General features: G+C 42.0%; 1 protein-coding gene across 1 annotated transcript in view; it reads right to left on the bottom strand.

Moving 5' to 3' along the window:
- Positions 1 to 240: 240 nt before the first annotated feature.
- The window catches only part of PTCHD1 (patched domain containing 1), a 37,596-nt gene continuing 14,946 nt past the window's right edge, over positions 241 to 22,890 (bottom strand). Inside the window, exon 3 of the mRNA XM_054271746.1 lies at positions 241 to 6,737. Coding sequence (XP_054127721.1) covers positions 5,083 to 6,737 — 1,655 coding nt within the window. The 3' untranslated portion in view covers positions 241 to 5,082. The remainder of the gene's footprint in view (positions 6,738 to 22,890) is intronic.

The raw sequence follows: 22,890 nt of genomic DNA, 5'->3' as shown, positions 1-22,890 counted from the left end.
AGAAAGGCTTAGTTATTTCACAATGTTGATAAGAAAATAAATGACAGGTACTTTTAGTGATAAATGTAGGGATAAAGCCATGGAAGAAATACTTTGTCCCTACAGAGCTAAATTGTCCCTACAGAGCTAAATCTGATTTTTATGGATCAGGATTTTAACGTAAAGGCAGGGGAGGAAAAGGTTCTGGGTAATTCTTTCCAACCAAGAGCTTCTAGAAAGTGGTTTCCTACAGGGCTGGCAGGGCTGTGGGATGGGGACAAGGGAAATGGCACCACCACAGCCCCTGGTCTGGCATCCCCAGTGCCCACAGCAGTGCCAGCCCTGCCCCTCCCAATTCCCATCCTGCTGACAGCTCCCAACCATGCCAGAGGAGCTGCTGTAACTGGAGAGCACAGCAAACCCAGAGCTGATGCCCACTAACTCAGCTTCCCTTCCCCGTGTCTCCCTGAACATGATACTTGCTTTCTGAGCTAACAAAGTAGGAAAAACCACCACTTTGCTAAGTTTTGAAGTCACCAGGTCTTCTCCCACAACCCATTTGCTTTGCTGGCTCTCTCTGTTTTTCAGAGAAGCCAGTCTTCCTTCTGGACTCCCCTGATCTCTGCCCAGTTGTGCCACCACTTCATTTTGTTTTCCCCTTGAATAAAAATAAAGGTGTTGGCTGATGTGGGATTTCATGGCTCACAGGAGGACAGTCAGCCTAGAAAAAAACATTTAAAAGTACACCTTTCAATTTACAGTACATGTTTTACCTGAATTCAGCGCTGGCTCAGAAGACTTCTGAGAGCAGATGTGAATCCTCTTGTGACTCAACATAACCTCAGGCCACTTTGGTACTGAATTCCCTCCAGGTCCATGCAGTTGACCATAATAAGTGTATTTGCTTGTCTTTGGAAAAGAAGCTCTTTTTCTTTCACAGACAGGTTTTTCTCAACAATTCCAGCTCGAATTTTAATCTAACTAGAACACTTCCATATTTCTGCTTTGGGCAGAAAATTCTGTCTTCATCAATTAATGTTTATGGCATAGTTATTCCAGCTATAACAAATTTTCTTTATTTTTTTTTCTCCATTTAGAGTAATTGTAAATTGAAAGTGGACTTGTGCTAACACAATATCAGAAGTTATATTACAAGAAAACTGGATTGATCTTGAGGGCCATATGCAGGTAGGTTGGCTCTTTTCCCCCATGCTTACCCTGTAGTAAAAATATCCTGTACACTATACCTTACTGTATGGGAATTTTCATGTTTGTAGAAGATATATGTGCTCAGTGAGCCATAGTCCTACATCGTCTTGTTAGCCTTAGCTAAAATTTTCACTGTTAGATTTTAGTCAGTGCCTGGTAGTGTATAATACTCTGCTCTACTCAATGCATTTACAAAAAATTGGATCATCTATATTGCAAGCAAAACCACAGTGATACCTGGGCTGAAAAGCCACTTAAAGAGTATGACAAAAATCTGCTTAAGCCTAGGTAGTCTTCCAAACTGGAGGTTCACCAGTAAGGGTAAAATCTCATACACAGTTAGCCACTGGGAGTGCTTTGGACTGAGAACAGAGCACTGCACCTGCACCTACTAATCAATCAGTGCAGGGAGGTCCATTGACTTTGGTGAAGATAATTGCTCCAGAGGAAAAGGTTGAAGGGGAGGAAGGCCAAAGTGGCTTAGCATAGTCTGAAACCTTGAGAACGTGGTTCATGTTGAGGTATTCAAGCTACCTGCAGAGAAGGAGCATTTGGTGCATCCCTCAGACACATCAGGGTCCAGGCCGAGTCTCATGGACCTGGGCTGAGTGCACCTTGGACACTTCCATGGCTGTACCCTGCCAGTGCTGGGAAACAGAATGGCAGCTTGATGTGAAACACAGTGAAAAATGTATGTAAGTTGGTTCTGGCTCTGTTCTGGGTTTTCTCTCTTTTGGGGATGCTCCAGTCTCCTGCCTGTCCTATCCCTGTGTAGAAAGGGGCACAGCTCCTCTTCTCCATCCCAGTCTTGGGTGGCTAGCAGGAGTTAATGGTTACTAGAGAGGGTAACATGGCACTGGGGGGAACTACTGGGAAAGGAATCTGCCCTTAAAAAGACTTTTAGGAATGGGCTGGACAAACATCCTTCAGAAATTATTTAAATTTCTGTTCTGTAAATTTACATTGTTGGTCTGCTCTGGGGGCAAGGACGTAGACTCCATGACTTCTCACCCTGCCTTCTGTGGACATTCAAGCCTCTTCTGCAGCACTTTGTCACAGGAATGCCTCCACATCCTTTTTCTGACAGGTTTGGAGATAGAGAAGTAATTTTTTTTACTTTATCCCTGGTTTTATCACCTTTCTTGAAGATCTCTGAAGGCCTCACATGGTGAGATTTAATAAGAGATCTGTGAAACTGCAAGCTTGTCTTTGGACATCTCTTTAAAGATGCTCCCGGTCTATGCACTGCAATTAGATGTGAGGAGGTTTATGGTAACTATCTTGGCATCTGGTGTTTGCAAGTGAATAGCAGAGGGATAGCAGAGGTGTAAAATCAGTGTTTGCCATGTATTCCTCTCGGCAGGTTACAAACAGCCTCTCTGACACGTGTCCCATTTCCAAGTGTCACACAAGTCAGTGGATCACTGCAGAGGAAATGCAGTTCCTCTGTAACTCTCAGCTAATTCGCTAATGCCCTCAGAAGTTTAAAAGCCACTGCAGCTGCCTGTTGAACAGCCAGGGGACAGGGTGACTGGTATTTAAACAACATACTGATGATCACAGAAAATTACAGTGAAGTACATTTAAGGAATATTTTTTGGCCGGAAAACATAGCCCCAAGCCTGAGTCTAAAAAAACAGGGGAAACAGATCTTTTTCCTAGCCTTACATTCATTTGGCTGTCTTCAAGGGGTCTGCCTGTGTTCTGCCAAGGCCGAAGTTGTTGTTACAGCTTCCCAGCTGCTACTGAAGCAACTGTTGTTTACTTAAGCAAAGAGCCTGTGCATTCCTGGACACAGTTTCCTTTCTTCTGGTCAGGGAAGGGACTTATCCAGGGGAAAGTAAGTGTTGCCAGCTGCTCTGCTGATTTGTTTTGCTAGTGAGAATGTAATATTTTGCTTCAGGGCAAAATATCTGGTTATCTTATTTTCTGCTAGGAAGGATGCGTCAGAAATATCTCTTTGCTGGAAAATTAATATTCAGTAGGTGGCATTTGCAGGTTTTGTACAGGGCATTTGGGGGTCACTGGGATTTGGATGCTAGAGATGTTTCAAGCAATGAAGCACATCCTGGTTTTGTGACCACAGATGTCCTAGTGGCTGTACAGGTACCACAGGCAGCCTCCCAAGCCATGGTGCTCCCAGTGCTCCAAGCCCCAAGGCTCTTGCAATATCCCTCCCCCTCCAGATACTGACATTGAAGCAAACTTTGTGCCAAATGCTGAAAACCTTTCAAGTGCTCTTAGTTTCCAGACGAGCTGCAGAAGGGAGTCTGGTTGGAATACATTCATGTTGCACCACAAAGCAACAGTCCATATGAACCCACCTGACACACACCAGCCAGCTCCTGCCACTGGGGCTTCACAGGCAATGTATGGTCAGAATACTCTCAGCAAAACCTACAGAATTGGCTTACATATCCCCACTGGGGTTCAACCACATGATAAAACCTTACAGCAATGAGCCTGTCGCTCTTAAGGGTGGAGGGGGTGCAGGAGGGAAGAGATGCTGCTTTATCTGTTTTACTCCACATCACAGATGCTGACAGAATTATTGATTTAGAACTCATGGCTCCAAAAAGACTTGGTAATGTAATCTTTTTAAGTTGGTTTTTTGGGTGGTTTTTTTTTTCCCCTCTCACATGTGATGTTTTCAATAGGCCCCTTAGATATGGGCTCTTTGGGCACGTTGTTGAACTTGCTGTTGATAAACCACAGACCCAACCTTCAGTTTGTTCCACTCAACTCTTACTGTCTACTGTCTCCTGGAAGAGCCCATAGCTGCAAGGTCTATTGCTTTACAGGTACTCTAGGAAGATTGAGGGATTAAGTTATACATTATGTAAAACTACCCACTAATCCTCTTAGTGTGCATTACCAGTGAATGGCCTGAAATAGGCTCTCACTAAAAGAGCCCTAACATTCACTTTCTCGATGACATTTTAGTATTTGAGGTTTGTATCATGGATTTTGGTGCTGAAATATTCAGTACACCATCTTCTGTCTGCTGCTAGATCCACTCACATGTCTTAGTAGAGTGCTAACAAAATACAGTTGGTAAAGCAGATTACATGTTTAGCTAGTAGCGAGACATGTATAAAATAGAATTATATATTTTCTAGAGTGACAGAGTCACATGGATTTTTTTGTTCCTTTTTTTTGTTCTTTTTTGTTTTTATAAGAAAAAGAAACATCTATAAAACCATGATTAAAAATGTTACAAGGGATGATTTCAATTTTAAAATAATGATACTTTTAGAAAAAAAAAAAAAAAGTGATTCATAACATAAAGGTGTTTGGAAAGCACTTGGTTGCTGTGTACTGCCTTCTTTCCCAGTACAGTTTGCTATTTTTTATATAGTCTTGCATAAATGTTTAGATTAGGGGAGAAAAGAAATATTAAATGTGATGGCAAAGACTTATAAGAGCTGACTCACTGACTTGAGTTATTGCTGTGCAGAAAGTTTGTAAAGCCTTTACATCCAGCGAACATTTAGTGCTACTTCAGCCTTGACAGTTGACCTTTCAACATGATTTGGTTTAGCCACAATAATTGCAGCATCTGCAGTACAGGCGATGCAGACGACTGCTTAAGAACCCAACTTCTTCCATTAGATCTTACTTCATGCATCTAAAATTTAACCTCTCTTTGCATGGGTGTGCAAATTCTCCCATATTACCTGTTATAGGAACTGAGCAAGGTACAATACCCCGGCTCTTGCTTTTTTTTTTTAATTTATTTTTAATTTCTCCCATAATTTTGAATATTCCTGGATTTAGCTTAGAGGAGGGAGGGGAAAACCTCCAATCTTCCTGTCCCCACACATTTAGTCAGTACTGGTTTCTTTTTTTTTTTCTCAGTAAGACCTAGTGTAAAAAAGCAACCAACAAATCAAGTTAGACTGTTGTAATTTGGTCAACCACTCGGGTGCTATCCATATCCACCATTTCAACACACTCTATTTCCTCACGGTTTTCAGGATTCTTCTTCTCTTTCCTCTTCTTCTTGGAGGGTGGCAGGAAAGTCAGTATCACAGGTAAAATGGCAAAGCAGTGAAAGAAGGTGACTAATGCTATTAAAAACAAGCACCTGAACAGTGTACGGGTCAGATTTGAAGGCACAGCTGCAAGAGGAATCAGACCAACAATATAGCAGAGGTAGCTCTGCAAAATAGCTACCCCATGCACTTCCAGGGCATTTTTCACCCATTTAGTTCTTGTGAACTCTTTGCCCAGGACAAAGGTTGATAACAGTGGAGCACAGTTGTCAATTGTATAATTAATTCCGTAAATTAAGCACAACACAGAAATACAATCTAGTTCCACTTTCCACAAGGTCATAAAACCTATAACTCCAAATTCAACCGAGGCAACAGTTAGAGTGAGCCAGACATTGATCAGAGAGTCTGCCACCAGGAATGCAGAGAAGAAGAGCAGAAATAAAGCACTAATGCAGGAGTTTTGTAAGGGGGCTCCCACTGAAGAGGCATAACGATCCATGTACACAAATGATGGATTGAAAACGATGAATTTCACCTTGGAGGTGAGAGAGAGCTTCCTCAGGGTCTCCAGGAGGTCATAAAGTTCTTCCCTCTTGGTTTCCATTGTCTTGGCCACCAAGAACATCCTGGAGGCCACAACATCAACTTCATTGTTGTACTTCTTGGAAAAGATGATATCCTCTGAAAAATGGGCAAACTGAGGGGTCTTCAGGAAGGAGTTCCTCAACATATCAGTGAAATTCTTCTTCGGCAATCCAGTAGATATGTTGAGTTTCCTAAGGTAATTTAAGTAGCTCTCGAACCAAGATATCCTCACGAAGCCCTTGGTGTACTCCAGCACGTCCTCCTGGACACTGGTGTTCCAGTACTCGATGGACTCGTAGATGTAGAACCCAATGACCGGGCTGTAGTTACTGAAGTACTTCTGCTGGGCGGTCGTGTACTCGATGGTCCGAGTCGCGGTCGCTACGATGTTGCTCAGGTCTGACCCCTCACTGACCTGCAGGTAGCCCATTAAGGCAAAGGAAATATAAACAAGGTAAAAGAGAACTACAAAAGGCTTGACATAAGTGTTTGTTATCCAGTCACAATAATAGCGTTTCAGGAACCACACCAAAAGATGACTCTCGTAAGTGTTCGTTTCCTCTGAATCATCTGTGTCCTCACTGAATCTGGCTGTCAGAAGAAACCTATACCATGCAGGCTTCTCTTGCAATACCTCTGGCTTTGGTACCTTTCTGCAGAAGATACTATGCTGGTAGTTGTTTTCTATGTAGCCAGTAAACACCAGGCTGGAACCATAAAAGGAGAGTACATAGAGGTAGTTGAAGAAAATTGCAATACAGGAATTGCAGCAGAAAATCCTGGCTGCTTCAATGTTAGTGAAGGGACTGGCACCTATTCCAAAAGTGACCAGGTACATGGCAGTGGTGAGAGAAAACGAGAGCATGGAGTCTGCAAATACAGCTGCAGTCCTCTCTTTAACGTGTTGGTCTTCTCTAGTTTTTCTCCAGGAGGACAACATTTCAAAAGTCCCATACAACCCATGACCTACAATAGAGAACAAAGGTAGTGTTCAATGTATTCAAATACCAAATTACACAGAAGAAAGTAATGTCAACATGCTAAAAGGCTCAAAGGAGACACAGCTGGATGCTACCAGTGCTTGAAGGAAATGTCCTGTAGAAGAGAGAAATGATTAGGGAGGTGTAAACCACAGGAGTGCGTTTGCTACCTGCATAGCAAACCTTACTGTGAGAGCTTGAGGAGAGTTCTGCACTGCTGGCACAGGATCCATGGGTTAAAGAAACAGGATTTTTTTACTCTGCTTGGCTGTTTTGTTTCGTTATTTCCGAGTGCCTGTGATGGAAGATGCTTTCAAATTAGTTTTTCCTGGTGATGGTATCTGACCTGTGGTGAAAACAAAGAAATATGAGCTTGAAGTGCCTGTGCTGGAAGCAGAGCATTAATTGGTTGCATTGTAGAAAATCTGTAAAAAATGAAAATTCCACACAAACTGAAAATGATCAATTAAATCAGTTACTGATTTCTCCACCTCCCATACAAATTTTCCACCAGGAAAAAGAAATCCTAGAAATGAAACAAACAAATAAAAGCACAAATAAATTTTAGAGAAGGAGAGTGGTAAAACTGATATGGAGCTGCTTAAGGCATTGGTCTTATTTATATATCTGAGAGCTTGTAAAACAAATACAGCCCTATATTTCTTGGCAATGCCTACATTTTGTAATGTATTTAACTGACTCTTAAAATGGATATACATTCACAAAAGGAATGACCTAAAATCCTATGTTTAACTCCCAAGAGCAGGTAAATCAGGAAAAGTACATGCTTTTATTTTAATCCCTGGTTGGTCATCTTCCTCTTACAGTTTCTATGTTGTGAAGATGCATTTGGAGGACACGGACCTCTGCTTTCTGGTAGTGATCCTGGGCTGGGAATCCAGCCATTGACCATCTACCAGGTGAGAGGAGCTGAAGTAAATGTAGTTTGACGATTTACACAGAGATAAACAGAATATAGTCTTTGTATCACACCTAAAATGTGAGATGGTAATATTTTCTCATAATAATTTATTATAACGTTTATCTTTACTTAAGAGATCTTTTCCATATAATCCCAGCCCCTTTGCTGCCTTTTAATTCCTCCTCCTCCTCATTCTTTTGCTGGTTTTGCTGTCACTTGTGTATTTCTCTGGTCTGCTCTTGGATTATCTCCAGAAATTCCCAAAAGTCAGTCCACTGTGTTTTGCTCTTACCCATCTTCTCTGATAGTAGTAGATAAAATGATCAGTGCTAAATTAGTTGCTGATAACACTGAAGTGCAATCACTGAACTTTCAAAGCTGATGCTCCAGTCAGGTAGGTCAAGGTAATTCACAGATCTCTCTTAGAATTTCAGGCTGCCTGCCGAGTACCAAGATTGCTGTATCAGCTCTGTACTGTTCCCCTGTAGACAATTATCACTTTTGCTACCAGAGATATAAATACCAGCCCATAAACCTAAGGCAAATGAGGTATTTTGAAGAAGTGGAACACCACAAGATCTATTAGGCATGTTGGAACTAGATGATCTTGAAGGTCCCTTCCAGCCCAAACCATTCTGTGATGCTGTGAGTCTATAATCATGTTAATTCTTAAATGCCTCATACAGGCTAAATATTTAGTTAACTTGACAAAACAACCCTTTTGTGGTCAGCACCTTTTACTGTAGGGGCAGTTGTTGCTGATTCACTCCACCCTTCTTGAAATCTGTATTTTGACAGATGGCAGAGCTGGTCACTCCGTTATGCTGAAAAGAATAGGTATGGAGTATTTCATAAAGAAGTCACAATACAGATCTCATAAGATGAGACAATAGGACGACTGGTGTATCTCCTTATCACCTGATGTTTAGTGTAATGAAGTCCACACTCTTATGTAAATCAGATATTTTACCAATTTTGTTATTTAGAGTCGTGGCATGGACCTCAAATGTCCAATTTGTAGCAGTATTACAGACCTGGCTTTGGCATTCATCTTAATTTTCCCCAACAGTGTTTTACAGCTGCTTTCAGAGGCCAGGTCAAGACTGTCAATTTGATAACTAGCACTGTGCCCCCTCTTAAAGCTAATGGGGAATACTGGAACTCCCCAGACATAAAATCAAGCAAAAAGCACAATCAGTGACTGGCACCCTGTTGCTAATTATGCTTCAAATAGTTATGTTCTAGGCTCAGCAGGGAAAGCTATTAAGCTTGCTTTCAGTGTGTTCTTTGTAAAGACAGACTGACCTTTATTTAAATGTAACTGATCACTTGCCAAAGTAGGGAGTGAGAGGTTTAATCCATTTATGGCTCCCATGAGTCCTGCAGACAGGCTCGTCTGTGAATTTCACATGGCATCATACGCATTAGCATTGAGTGAGCAAAACAGAATAAAATGAGGTCATTGAATATTACAAATTACTTCCATCATGAGCTTTAGCTATAGCATGTTTTTGTGAAAAAAAACCACCCCAGCATTAATAGGCTCTTGCCTAAAAATACTCAAATAGCCATATTAATTTGGGGAACCTTTGAATGTGCAATGAGAGAAGGAAATTAGAGCTAGTTAAATATGATGCTGGACATGACATTTTAACAGGTATAAGGCTTTGGATAATGCCTGATAACATGACTTCTGATACCACATTCCTTCTTTAGGCAGGAAAGATAAAACCACAATTTGCTCTTACATAATCTTCAGGACTACCCTAAAATGGAATCTGATTTAGAGAACTGCTCAAGTAAATGCATGAAGAGGCGTCACCACATGTGCTCCACAAAGCCAAGAGAAAAATATTTGGATACTTTCCTATTTTAGGATAGGTTCCTTTTGTTGTTTGCTACACAATCTGTGTACTAGGAGCTGGTATTTTCCTTCAATTGTACAATTTGTGATTTCTCTGTCCATTTATATGACAGGTACAGAATTATCATTTACATTGAGGAGGACATGCCTAAAGTTGCAGACTTTTGCACCAGGGCCACTCCTGACCTTATCCAGTTTCTTCAGCAAAAAATTAGGCCCAAACTCAAGCACAAATTAGGCAGCCCAAAGATTAGCTGTATTTAGCTAGGATGGGATTTACCTAACCTAATTTACCTCTAAATACTGACTGCAAACACAACTTGGAGAACAATCTCCATCACTCTAACTCACTGATGTTCATATAAGTCTAGCCCACAGAGACTAGGGCAGATATCTCCATGGAAGCATTTTGAGAGAATTTCTTTCACTTCTCTGTCATTTCAGAGTTTTCATTTTTTGCATCCCTAATCAATTTGCACAAATTACCTCTATTTCTCTCACTGTTGCTACATCTTCTCTGTGTAGTATTAATGAGATGAAGGGAATTTTTTTCCTTGTAAATAAATTCTGTAATTGCTTCAACTGATTTTCCCTTTTTAATAGAGATTTAGGCGCAAATCTGCAATCATTTAGAGCAACTTGTTCATTATTCACGGTCATTCAGTAAATAATAAATATGAACTCAAACAGCTAATGGGCTACTGGAGATCTTTTCCTGCTGACATTTGCTGCTATGATTCACCGGTCGTGCCCTACAGCCAGGCTGTACAATCACGAGCTAACAAGAAGTACACAGAAAGATGGGAGTTTTTTAAGGAAAAGAAGTTCAGGGTCAAAGGAAAATGTTAAAGGGAGAGGAGAAAGGTATTTTGGACAAAATGTAAATCAAAATTTTTTTTCTTATTCTCTTTTTCTGCTGCTTTGTATTTAGGAGATACTCCTACCTTATGCTGGAGGACTGAGAGCAGCCATTCTGACTTCTGTAGTCAAAGAAAATGAAGAAGAAAATTACTGTTAATGCTGAGGATCTCCACAGGTTTTTTAGCCTGAGGTGGGCTACCTTTAATTTTAGAACCTGATGATTATAGTAATACTACCAATAAACCTGATAAATTAGGCCTAGCTTAAATACAGCACTTTTATGGGTAGCCTGAAAATGCTATAAAAAGTTTCATTTGCCTCCTTCAGAAACAAGTCTTGCAATTACACATGCTCTGCAAAATCAATGCAGAGCCTACATCAGAAAAAAAGCATTTGTAGGAAGTTGTGAAAATGAAAGAAAATTTTTATCTTCCTTAAAATTATCAAATCATTTACCTCATTTTAAAATACTACTTATGTGCAGGCACTGAAATGATTCTTTTTAGTACCATTTTCAAACCTCAGAAAAGAAATGCATCCTTTCCCCTGTTAAGTGGTTGTTCAAGCAAGGGGCCCCCATGTGTTGGCACAGGCAGCCCGGGCTTAGTGCTGGCTCTGCTCCTGACTGCAAATAGTGAGACCAAAGCAGAGGGAGGAGAAGGCATTTCAGCAGCCCCAGAGCCTGTGAGAGGGCAGCAAAGTGACCTGTTCTCTACTTGCTTGGTTTAATTGCTTACCTGAAACAATGCCTGCTGCCTGCTTTTGTAAAACAAATGAGGGGTATCAATTTTGCACTAAAATCATGCAAAGTTTTGATCTTATTGTGGTAATATGAGGCTTGGATATCCAAATAGACTTCTTCCATCAGAGAAATTGAGGGGAATGACTGAGAAAGAGGTTTTTGGTTCTTCTTTTTGCACTTTTACCCATCTATGAAAGTAGAGAACAATAGTACATTGTGGGTCTCATCTTTTTTGTCCTTACTGTTTTGAAGGTTGTATGTCTCTGTATGTGTTTGATACTTGAGTAAAATCTCTCTGAGTAAAATTCCCCTTACAAGTTGTGAAATTCCAACTTTCTGTGTGGAAGGTGGCATTTCAGGGCTAATAGATTTTATTAATCCCATTTTAATGCAGAGGCACACAAAACACTAACAACACCAGATCTGCCCCTCAGAGAGGCTGAGTACTGCACCAGGGTATATAGTGCCCATTCATTGCCACAATTAACACCAATAAAGCATCAAAGTCTTCCAGAAGGATCAGACTTCCCTAGTGGCAAAGTTGGGCTATGGGTGTTTCTCACTTCTCAGGCCTTACTTCCCCTCTCCTACTGAAGTTTTCTGCTCCCACATGGCTACTGATTCACCTGTTTTAGTCTACACTGGACTAAAGGAATGGTGGGGATCAGAAAGTAGCTTTTTTTTTTTTTTGAAGGCTACTTTTGAAAAAAAATCTTTTCCTGATGTTGATGGCACAAAAGACTGTCTGAAATGGGTAATGACTCATGGTAGGATATATGGGAGCCTTGCAAACTGGGTGGCTGAAAATTTGAAGTGGAAGCATGCTCTGATGGAATATCTGAGGTAAAGTGTGGATTTTGATTTAAGGTTTTTGCTTGCACTGTAATGGCTGCATCCCTGTAACACTATCAGCTCAGCTGGACCAGTGTTGTCCCACTCAGGTTGATTTAAGCCTGAAATCCCTCCTCTGAATTGGAGCACTTGTCTGCAAGAGGAATTTAGTGTCCTGTGAAAAAGGGTGTGAATGTACAGAGGGCAAACTATGTTGCACCAGCTTTCTTTGTGAAGCACAGCTTGATTCACATTCAAAGTGGAGTGAAATATCATCCGCAGAGACAAACACCAGATGAATTAACATCAAATAACTAGGATGTTGTAAATGCATATCCCAGCTTGCTGCCAATGCAGGCAAGGTCTCAAGAACTGCTCTTGTGCAAAAATAGTACATAGGAGATCAGAATCACATCACAGGAATTGCCCTTTCCAAAATGGTACCTGCAATAACATATGATATAATGAAGGTGCAATGAATTTTCCTAGCTGAGAGTATTAAAAATAACAATGGACACTGTTCAGCTCTAGAACTGCTTTCTACAGTAATGTCAACAAAGAGGCTGAGATAATTTCCCCCTGCTGACTTATTTTTTTCCAGCTAGATCAGTGATCTCATCAGCTCCCATCTTCTGACAAGCCAAGTGAAACCACTAATCCAGACTCCCTTTGTCACAGGAGTTGCAATGAACCAGTTGTTGACTGAAGACCTGGCCTGCTTCACGTGGCCTCTCCCAGCAGGCAGGATTTCAGCCCAGAACATACAGCAGGCTCAAACTGCTTCTGAAGGTGACAGGCAGAGCAAGAATACTTGCATCCAGCTGAAGCAAACATCTGGCTCCACAGCCTGTTCTCACTGAAATAATACAATATTACAGCTAAACGAGATCCTTCAGCATGCAGACAGAATCAGCACCAAGTCTAATTTATACAGCACTTTTCCCTGAGTGGATAGCAATTTACTGGCAAGGGTTGAGCTGACCAGCTATACCATCATTAGCATGCTGTTGTAACAAACCCCAAGCAATGTCCAACCTTGTGGTCCATAAATGGTGCAACACTCAGTTTTGCTGCATGAATGTCAGACGTGAAGGAGGGTGTGTATTGCTGAACATCCCACAGGGCAGACTTGTCTGTCCCAAACATTTGTGCTGAGCTGAGAAATGCACTGTGAATCCTACTTGCTTTTCCTACACTTGCCTGTTTGTGGGAGCCCAGTTCACAGTGTAGAGTAAAATCCTGGAGGATACTAACATCCTGTAAGGTACTCAACTAAACAACTGTGTTTCCAGGCAGCAGTGTTTGTTTCAGGGAAACTGTGACTAGGGGACTGCAGGCTGTGGACAGTTGAGTAGCATTAAATGCATCCTCTTTGGCAAAGTGATCGAAGTCACACAAGCCACACAAGCTCAGCCTGACCTCATTCATACCTCCAAGCACAGGTTCAAAGGCCAAGTAAACCCAAATGCTATGTGCAGGCATGGTGCATATATTCAGGACACATGGAGAGCAACATGGGATGGGATGTACTGGTATGAGCATAGGCTGTGCATATTGCAGTGCTTTATTCACCTGCTGTCCCACAGACTCCACATGTCAGGATTGTAACTGCATTCCAGGCATGACAACACACCTCAGAAACATGGTAACAGTACTGTTGGGTAGATTCAGTATTTGCAACTAATTTTTTAAAGGGTACTAAATTTTACACATATTATCACCTAAGATGTACTATGGCTGGTACTAACATCTGACTTGGGATCTTCCCAAGAGAGACACATACTGAAATTAGGTAGGTGAGCCTGTTAGGTGTCTGTGCATGAAACCATTTGATCAATCTCTAGTTTTGCTTTACATTCGATTATTAGCCATTCACCCTCATGTGTCAGGCTGATCTCTCCAACTGTGTTTACAACAGCACTGGCCACCATCCCAGTCACAAAGCCCCATGCATGCCCAAGTATTCCTCAACTCACTACCAGCATCAAAACCACAGTATATTGGTGCATGCACACCAGATAAAAATCTGCCTCAGTCTCTGCGGAGAGAGCTGTGTTTTGTGCAGTATCTTCTTGGCAACAAAGTAAGAGAAACCAAAATGTTTAATAATATGCTCTCAGAATCTGCTGTGTTTCACAGCTGTGGGTGGCTGTGCCCACAGAAATGCACTGTGAAGAGAAAGTGTCCCCGTGCAGCACACGCTGCCTCGGTTGGTGCCTGCAGAGAAAATATCTTCAACTGGTGCTCAGTGCTTCACACTGGGAGACCACAATGATGTTCTCAGTCATAGATCCTGCTGAAAGACTCTCCGGGCCATTAAGCCTGCACTGAAATTGCTTAATGCACAGTCAGGAAAATGGAGTGCGTCTGGCAATCCAGCACAAGGCTGAGGCCTCATTTAGGTCTTGTGCAGCACTCCCAGTCACAAAAGGGGAGTAGGTTCCTCCTAAGACTCGTATGGATCTGCTGCACCACAGTAATTTAGATCCCAACCTTCTGGCAATGAGGGTCTGCCATAATATCCCACATTTTTAAATGAGCTTTTGCAAATGGAGCCCCCAGCCAATTCTTTGCTGTCCTGTGAAACAGTCTGTTTCGGTGAGGTGTAGCCCTTTCTGACCTGTACTAAAAAGTACACATGGGCACAAAGCAGGCACAGACAAAATGAAATCACCCCCTCGCTCTCACCTGAACTGTGGGGACACAGTCAGCAATGCCTGATGCACACACACTCTCAACTCCTCAGTACTATTTTTTATCAAGGCAAACAAACTAAAACGAGCCAATATTTAAGAAAATGGTACAAGTCACAAGCTAATTTTGAAACTATGATCACATATTACATATATATAAACCATGATGACATATAACTATTGAAATGAAAATTATTCTACATATAAATCTCTATCTTTGAAGAAATACATGCACGTACACAAGACACACATAAACATTCTGTAATTTTTCTATCTATTTAAGGGGAAAAGAAACAAAGAGAATGAGAAATATTTTAAGTAAGTAGAATTAAACAATGCCTTGATATTCATAGTCCTAGACTTCACCACAATTCCTAATCAGTGATGGTGATAACATGGCTCACTACTTTTTATTTGTGGAATATTTTAGAGCTATTTACTAATAAAAAAAAGTCTTACTATGTAATATTGCATTTTCAAATTATTTTTTTTTAAGTATAAAAAATTCTGTTTAAATTAACAACCTCCTACTATAATGACTATACATGCAATTCAGCACTTACATGGTAAATCCTGAACAGATCCATTGATTTCAATTAAATAAAATTATTGATTTAGGTTTTGGGAGAATGATGGATGTTTTTCTTGTATTTTTTACTTTTGAAACAATGTAATATTTGAGATTTTGTTGTTACAGTGATAACAAGAATGTCATATAAACACATTTTAAAAACAGCGATACATTTGAGAGAAAACTTGAGCAGATCTTGTATTTTGATAAGCAAACTAAGTTATAGTTCAAAATCCACTTTTATATATAAAGAGAACATTTATTCCACTTAAAAATCAGTAAAGGGTTGTTTTGGCATTTAAATAGCAGGCTGTCAGCTCTATTTAAACCTGTCACTTGCTTTCCTATGTCTTCACAAAAGACCTGGCAAAAGTTAAAAGTCATATTTCTTTCAGTGCAACAGAAGGAGATGTGTGTTAGCAAAATCTGGTTTTAGCTGCTGGAATATTTATGTCTGCATGGCTTGCTCCTCTACTGACCCCCCAGACCTGTTGCAGATGTGAACCAAAAGCATTTGAGCCAAACCTGTGCTGTACATGCAAGGCTGTGCTCTGCAGCAAGCACCTGACTCTGTTTGGGCTCCGAAGGATCTGCCTGCCCCAAAGTCCTCCCAGGAATGCCTCTTCATCCTATTTAGCTTGGAAACACCAGGAAATCTCCCAGAAAGCAGAGTGCCCTGGGTGAGCTGTTTTTTGAAGAGAGAAGGAGAAAACCGCGAGGAGGATGACAAGGGAGGAGGGCAGGGGTCTGCTCACCACTGCTGCTGGCATGGGTGCAGACCCAGGTGTGTGAGCTCACCCTGTGCACCAGGGGAGCTGTCCAGGATGGGAGAGTGCCATGCCAGGACAGGTACAGCTGGCAGGATGAATTTCCCCATGGTGCACAAAACTCAAGCCTCACTAGCTGAGGATGTGGTCACACGTGGAGTTAGTCTGTTAAGAAACCCGGGCTTTTCTCACATATGACATGCCGTGACTCATATCGGCGGACAGAACTGAAAACTGATTTTCATCACTAGGTATTTTTTGGACAGATTTTATGCATGCTGTGGAAAAGAAGCACTTAAAAGTGAGAGCCTCCTGCAATCACCCGTGCTAGGTTAATATCTACCATGTTACAGAGCAGCCAAGTGACACACAGCAAACCTCCTGAAGACGGAGTAAGGCATAGTGGGTATATTTGGGGCAAACAGCTTTTCAATCTGCTTTAAATTTCTAAGGCTACAAGCTAAAATATCATTTGCTTCTAGGAGTGCTGTCCCAGTGGAACATGGGCCAGTGGAATATGAATTTGTTTACCACTCTTCAAGTTTCTCCTTTTCTGGCGAGAAAGCTACAACTGAAACATCTCAGGCACACACTTAAATTCTCCTGTTTTAGTGATGTTTGTCACTACTCTTACTCATAATATATAGATCAACCATATGTGAAACACAATGTTCAGAAAGTTGCAAAAATTCAGTTAAAGCACATCCAACTCACTATTTTTACTGATTAAAAAAAATAAAATTACAAGTTTGGAACTCAACTTGGGCTTTTGACAAAGCATCCAGACTTACTCCAATTTAGTTAATTCACCTCTGGATTCTCTGCCAGAGGTTTCATGACCTGAAAATGACTGGTCCCCTCCCTGCATACCTCTAGGCTACTGTCTATTTGGGGAATGTAATTTATTTGAAGCTCACAATGTGCACCATCTCTCTTGCAGCCAGACCTAAAATGAAGTCATATCAGTTCTTGCTGATGTTCCCCAGGTCTTCATTGACCACCCAGGCCCAGTATATAAAGTGTACCACAAACGAATATATATATATATATATATATATATATATATATATATATATATATATATATATATATACATACACACACATACACACATTCTACATGTAGATGTAGATATAGAGACAAGATTCTTTTCTTTAACCTCTGAACTTCCAGTATATTCTCATATATGTGAAAGTTTCTCTCGAGGGACTTCACTACATGAAGAAAATCAGGATGTCAGCGCCAAACTCTCAGTACTTGTGACTGTTTGGGACACCTCTGACAAAGCCTCCACTGAGCCCTTGCATGCACTGAGTTCCTCACAGTTAAAAGAATGCAGACAGTGAAAGTGGAAGAGCTTTCTGTTCCTCTTTGCATAAATAAATGTTCATCGAACATGCTGCATCACCTGTAACATACTTTTCACAAGTGGATATTGGGGCACCAAAAATGAAGAGGAAATGGCTGTACAGCACTTGGTTTCAACATTAAGATGTTCTCTGGACTGCCTTCCTATGGATACAGCTCCTCTCTTCCAAAAAACATTGTAAATTATCTGAGTCATCAGCAGTGTTCTGAAGCCAAGAAGCACGACCGTGTGCAGGGATTTCTCTGGGCTTTGTGCTGGTGAAGGGGGAACCTGGGCACCATGTTGGCTGTGTGTCTGTCCTGCGTGCCAGCTGCAAGCTCTGCCTGCTGCTTTCCAACTGCTCAGGAAAGGGCTGCTGTCTAAAACAGTCTGCACCATTTGTTTTTGAAGTCTATTTGTTTCCCATGCAATAGTGGCTTCTGTGTTTGGGTTCCTTAAGTGGTTGGAGACATCATTCTTCAGGAGGAGAGCTGGAGTGGGGAAGACCAGCAGGTGAAGGAGGTGATTAATCAGCTCTACCTTGGGTGGACAGTGCTGACTTTGGTGAGAGGACTAATTGGAACATTGAATGAGGAGGGGTGGCCTGGGAACCTACTTCTGCTCTTACTCCCTCTTCCACATGAGAAACAAAAATACCATGTGATGCTTGAAGGACTGCAAAAGATGCATGGCTGCTTAGAGATGTCATAAAATGTAAGAATCCACAATAAAAGACTGAGGGACTGAGAACAGAAAAGGGAGAAGAAAAAAGCATGATGAGGAAAGTGACAACTCTGGGATTCTGTCTGTTCAGGGTAGATAAAACCAGATAATTTTATTCATTTCTTAGAAGAGGGATGAAAGGAATAAACCGCAAAATGCTTTAGGACTGTAACTGAGCTGTGCAGGGTTGAACTGGGAAAGCTGAGCAGATGGAGTGACAAAAAACCAAGTGTAGTTCCAGGGCACTCTTGGAGTGCTTTGGCAGCATGAAAAAAGGAAAGGATGAATGGTGGAAACCACAAGCAGCTGAGATACAACTGCAGGGCACTATGTGAGTGCCAAGGAAGTTGTGAAGAATATAGGGAAAATGGTGGGAGCAATGGGCCCAGCTGTGGCTGAGGAGAGGGGAGGATGAGAGAGGAGAAATTTAAAGAAAACCCAACCAAAATGGCAGAAGGGACACATTCACAGGAATGTGAAAAACAGCAGGAAAGATGAAGGAAGCTTAGGGAGACCAAAAGATGCTGAGAGTTGCGCAGGCATTAGGAAGGAGATGCCATGGCCTGGAGTAGGAAGATGGGTGAGTCCTGCTGGAGGAGGCTGCCAGATACTGCTAAAGAGATGGATGATATGGGAGAAAGAGACACGGGGTCAGCAGCTGAGCCAGCTGAAGGAGGCCATGCTTCCTCACAGCATGAAAGGATAGCAGAGAAACAGTTGGACAGGTAGAATGAGAAAGCTTAGCTGGGGAATAAAAAAACAGACTCAGTAAGTGTCACAATTTTATTAACTGACCGCAGGAAAATTGGTGGAAAAATACTATACAAAGTCAAACATTTGGGTGTGTGTGTTACTCCTGTGTGTGGACTGAAGGGCACTGGGGAGACCTGTGGAGGGGCTGCTTCACTGTCTTTGACTCTCTATATGTAACCAATGTTGACTCTTCAGTTTTATTGAATATAGCAAACACTTGGATGCTTGACAGGGAGGATAATGGATGCTTTTTGGATGTATGAATTTGGCATATGTTGCAACTCCCTACCAGCATGTTCTTCCAGAGAACTAAGCAGCAGCCAGGCCAGGTGCCTTACTGGACTGAGGCACAGCACCAGTGAGCCCCATGTACTGCTGTGTGCTGGCCTGAACACCCTCAGGTTTTTGTGCTGCTTGCCAGCTGCCCTGCTGGGTTTAGCTGCCTGTTGCCTTCATGGTCTCTAACCTTCAGCAGTGCTCTCCCTTGCCCTCCTGTGCTTTTCACTCCTATCATCAAACACATTGCCCTCCCCTCTTCTTCTGTTGCCTTTTTCCTTCCAACTTTATTTCCCAACTGTCTCTGACCTCATATCCCATCTATGGTGCTCCAAATTTTTGCATTTGTAAAGCCCCCAGGGAGGTATCTGAGCTCACTTCTCCATCAGCACAGCTTTCCCCAAGGCAAGCCACGTGGAAGGTGTGCCCCCAACAAATTTGTGTTTCTACAAAGTGACTGGAACTTCTTTGCATCTGTAAGGTGCCACTATGAGCCCTGGTTCCTCAGGTACCTTCCAAAGTGCTGCATACCTCACCTGCTCCTGAGCCTCCTCTGCAGTGCTGTAAGGGTGTCTCCTTCTACCCTTGACTTTCCTCCACTGAGACTGAACCTCAGGGGAACCCTGCCTGGGTCCTGCCTTCATTTCCACCTGCTCCTTCCCAGCCATCCCTCCCTGGATCTCTCTGCTGACTGCTCTTCCTTTCTCTCATCCCAGAGGGGGCATGCTGCAGGGCGGGATGCCATGGGGGTTGTAAGAAGGGGTTTTCATTTGCCCGTTTTTGCTGAGTTTCACACACAGCTGCCTATAATTTCCTTTTACAGTGTGCTACAAGCTGAAGCCACTCTCATAACTTCTACCTGGCTTTCCCCTGCCAGCACTGGAGGCTAAATATAAGCTCAGGGAGCTGGCCCTGTGTCCCTGCCCATATCTGGCAGCGCCCGGCGTTCCAGCGCGGTTTCACAGAGCCGATGCTTTTCACGAACTTGGCAGCTGCAGAGAGCCACTTCTCCCCGAGTAAGCTGTATCCATTTCTGAAGGAACAGCAAACACATTGCTAGCTTGCAGTGCAGAGGGCTATGTTGCAATTTTCTTTTGAGTGCCTAGGTTTCCACTCTGCCTCCGGGAAGGGAAAAAAAGTCACGCCAAAAACTTGTTCAGACAGCGCTGGTTGTTGTCCAATGATCTGTTTGGTAACGCTGTGATGTTTTTGAGGAAAACATTACTTTTAAAGGTTTGGCAGTTTTTAAACAGCATTTAACGTGTAAGGGAAACTTATGATGGATATATTAGCATCTGTGCCAGACTAAACATCTGTAGCTTTTAATGAAGAAGGCAATAGAAAATCAGAATTTTAATTCTGTTTTTCAGCTGACACTATAAATCAGCCATTTTAAACACAACCTAGGTGTACAATTAATTTGTTTTTGTTCACATGGTCAAAAATTAACATCCCAAATTCAGCAAAGTATTCACAAGATCTAGACATGTCAGCAAACTTGTCCTTAAATTACTTGTTTGCACACTGATAGATGTAGATAGCAGTTTGAAAAAACCACAGAGACATAAGCTAATGTCCAGACAAAGAGTGGGAGCCTGCTAATTTTTCCAGGTTTTAGGCTTCACTTTCAGGTTGGAAGTACCTGTGTTAACCTATAACTGGAGAAGAGCAGCTCCCAGTTTGACTTGACAAGACATCCCAGAGAAAAGAGTGGCTGCAGCCAGCCTGGACTCTGCTGCCTCACCCCACAGCCATCGGTGCGGTTCAGGCCAGCCCCAGCCTCTCACAGCTGGACCTCCAGGCACCAGAGAGAACCTTCACTATTTAGTATCTGCTGGGGAAGGGGGTCCCTGGCAACATTTCTCCCGGCTTCAGTTTTTGCCATTGAGTCAGAAATCAGGGACAACAAAAAAGAAACCTGCCTCACCATAAAAGTCATCACAGTAGTGACATACTCAGGCTATGCAGACTCAGCTTTTGTAAGATGGGTTACAGTAATCTGCCTTAATGAAAAGTAAAATAAATTAGAATAAACTACCAAGATTAAAACCAAAGTATGACGCGTTTAAACTGGCATGTCATATTTAACAGGTGGAGTAGGCAAAAGATATTCCTGCCTACACTTACACAGCCTAAGACTGTAATTTGGTAAGTCGTGGTAATTTAGTAACTTTTAAAATTCCCTGTTGATGCAAAAGCTGAGGATTCAACATCTACAGAGGCTGGTACCCTTCACTGTAGCTTGTTTTTTCTTGGAAATGGCTGATGAATAAGGGATGTCAAAGAAAACAGGATGAATGGAAGAAGTATTACAAAGCACTTTGATCAGACTATTTTCCAGACATACTGCCTATATTTTTAGACTGGGCTTGTGACTGGACAACCTATTCAGAAAGTAATTCTTGAAAATATGAAAAGGTTGATAATTGCATAACATTGCTGACCAGCTAATACATCTTGGAGACAGTGATGGTCTCCAGATAAACTTATTGAGGAGAAATGGTGAGAGATAAACAAGCTATAATTCAGCAAGGACAGGGGCAAACTCCTGCATTTTGTTTGGAATAAATGGCTGTGAAAACAGGGTAGAAAATGACATGAAGGATCTGTGAATTACCATGTACCACCAACCAAATGCCAACCATTTCACACTGCTGAGAAAAAAATGAATGACATATGGCGATGTATGAACAGCAGTGCCATATGCAAGATGTGAAAAATCCTCCTCCTACTCTATGTGCTGCTGAAAGCCTCAGTCTGAATCCTGTGCCTGGATTTAGGCACCACACTCCATGGAAGATGTGGAATGGTCAAAAGTAAGAAGACTGCTGGAAGTCTGGTAAACACAGTCTGTGTGAGTCTGAGGAAAGCTGGGATGAAAAGGAAGAAGACTGAGCAAGTGAGAGTGGTACCAAATATGCAAAGAAAAAGAAAATAAATTATTTTCCAGATGCAATGCATAAATAAGGAGGACAGCTAAGTTACAAAAGGGGAACTCAGGTTAGACATGATACAAATGCTGTAGTGGTTGTGCAGTGAAACACAGGAGGAAGTGGTCCAAGGAGGAGACAGAGTGCATGATGAAAACTATTTGTTATGAAAGATGTAATCTCATCCTGTGTCAAATGATGTCTGGAGAGCGTCCCCCCGCCTCCGCAACGCTGATGAAAAGTTAAAAATCCTCAGCTGCTGTAAACCAGGGAAACTTCATTAATGATGTATACCAGTAAAGGGGCTGTGCCTGAAATGTGTCCGGTGTAATCATTTTTTCTATCTCATTTCTGCTTTTAGCCATGAGATGATGAGTAATAGATACAGGGCTACGTCGTTAGCCAGAAATCCTTTGGCTTTCTAAAGGTCAGTTAATCTATGATCTAATCTGACGGTCACTGGAATTAAGTGGAAGCAGTTCAGCGGGCTGTAATGGAGGCTCTGGGTGTCTCCAGCCTTCAGTTGCCTTGACTTAAAACATCCTTTATAAGCAAAACAACATCTAGGTATGAAATACATCTCAAAACGCATGAATCTTGCCTTTGTACTTAAAGAAGAAGAAAAAAAAAAGGCCAGCCTGCTTTTCTAGCTATCTGCCAGCTTAAGACAGTTCCCATTAAAAACTCCAAAATGCTGTCAGTGCCTTCTGTTCACCTGTTGATATTCCCGTCCCTTGGGAGATTTTATGCAGCTGGGGAAGTGGGCTAGATTTACACGAACTTGGCTGCTCTACCTTGACTTGTTCACAGTGGGAGCTGAGCTGCCCTTTTAAGAGTGGAATACTTCAACCAAGCAAG

Source organism: Melozone crissalis, unplaced genomic scaffold (assembly GCF_028551555.1).
Source record: "Melozone crissalis strain CALT ecotype California unplaced genomic scaffold, PUWL_Pcris_2 ptg000013l_1, whole genome shotgun sequence".
Classification (NCBI taxonomy): Eukaryota; Metazoa; Chordata; class Aves; order Passeriformes; family Passerellidae; genus Melozone; species Melozone crissalis.
Note: the sequence above shows the minus strand (reverse complement) of the source record. Positions and strands in the feature narration are given on the sequence as shown.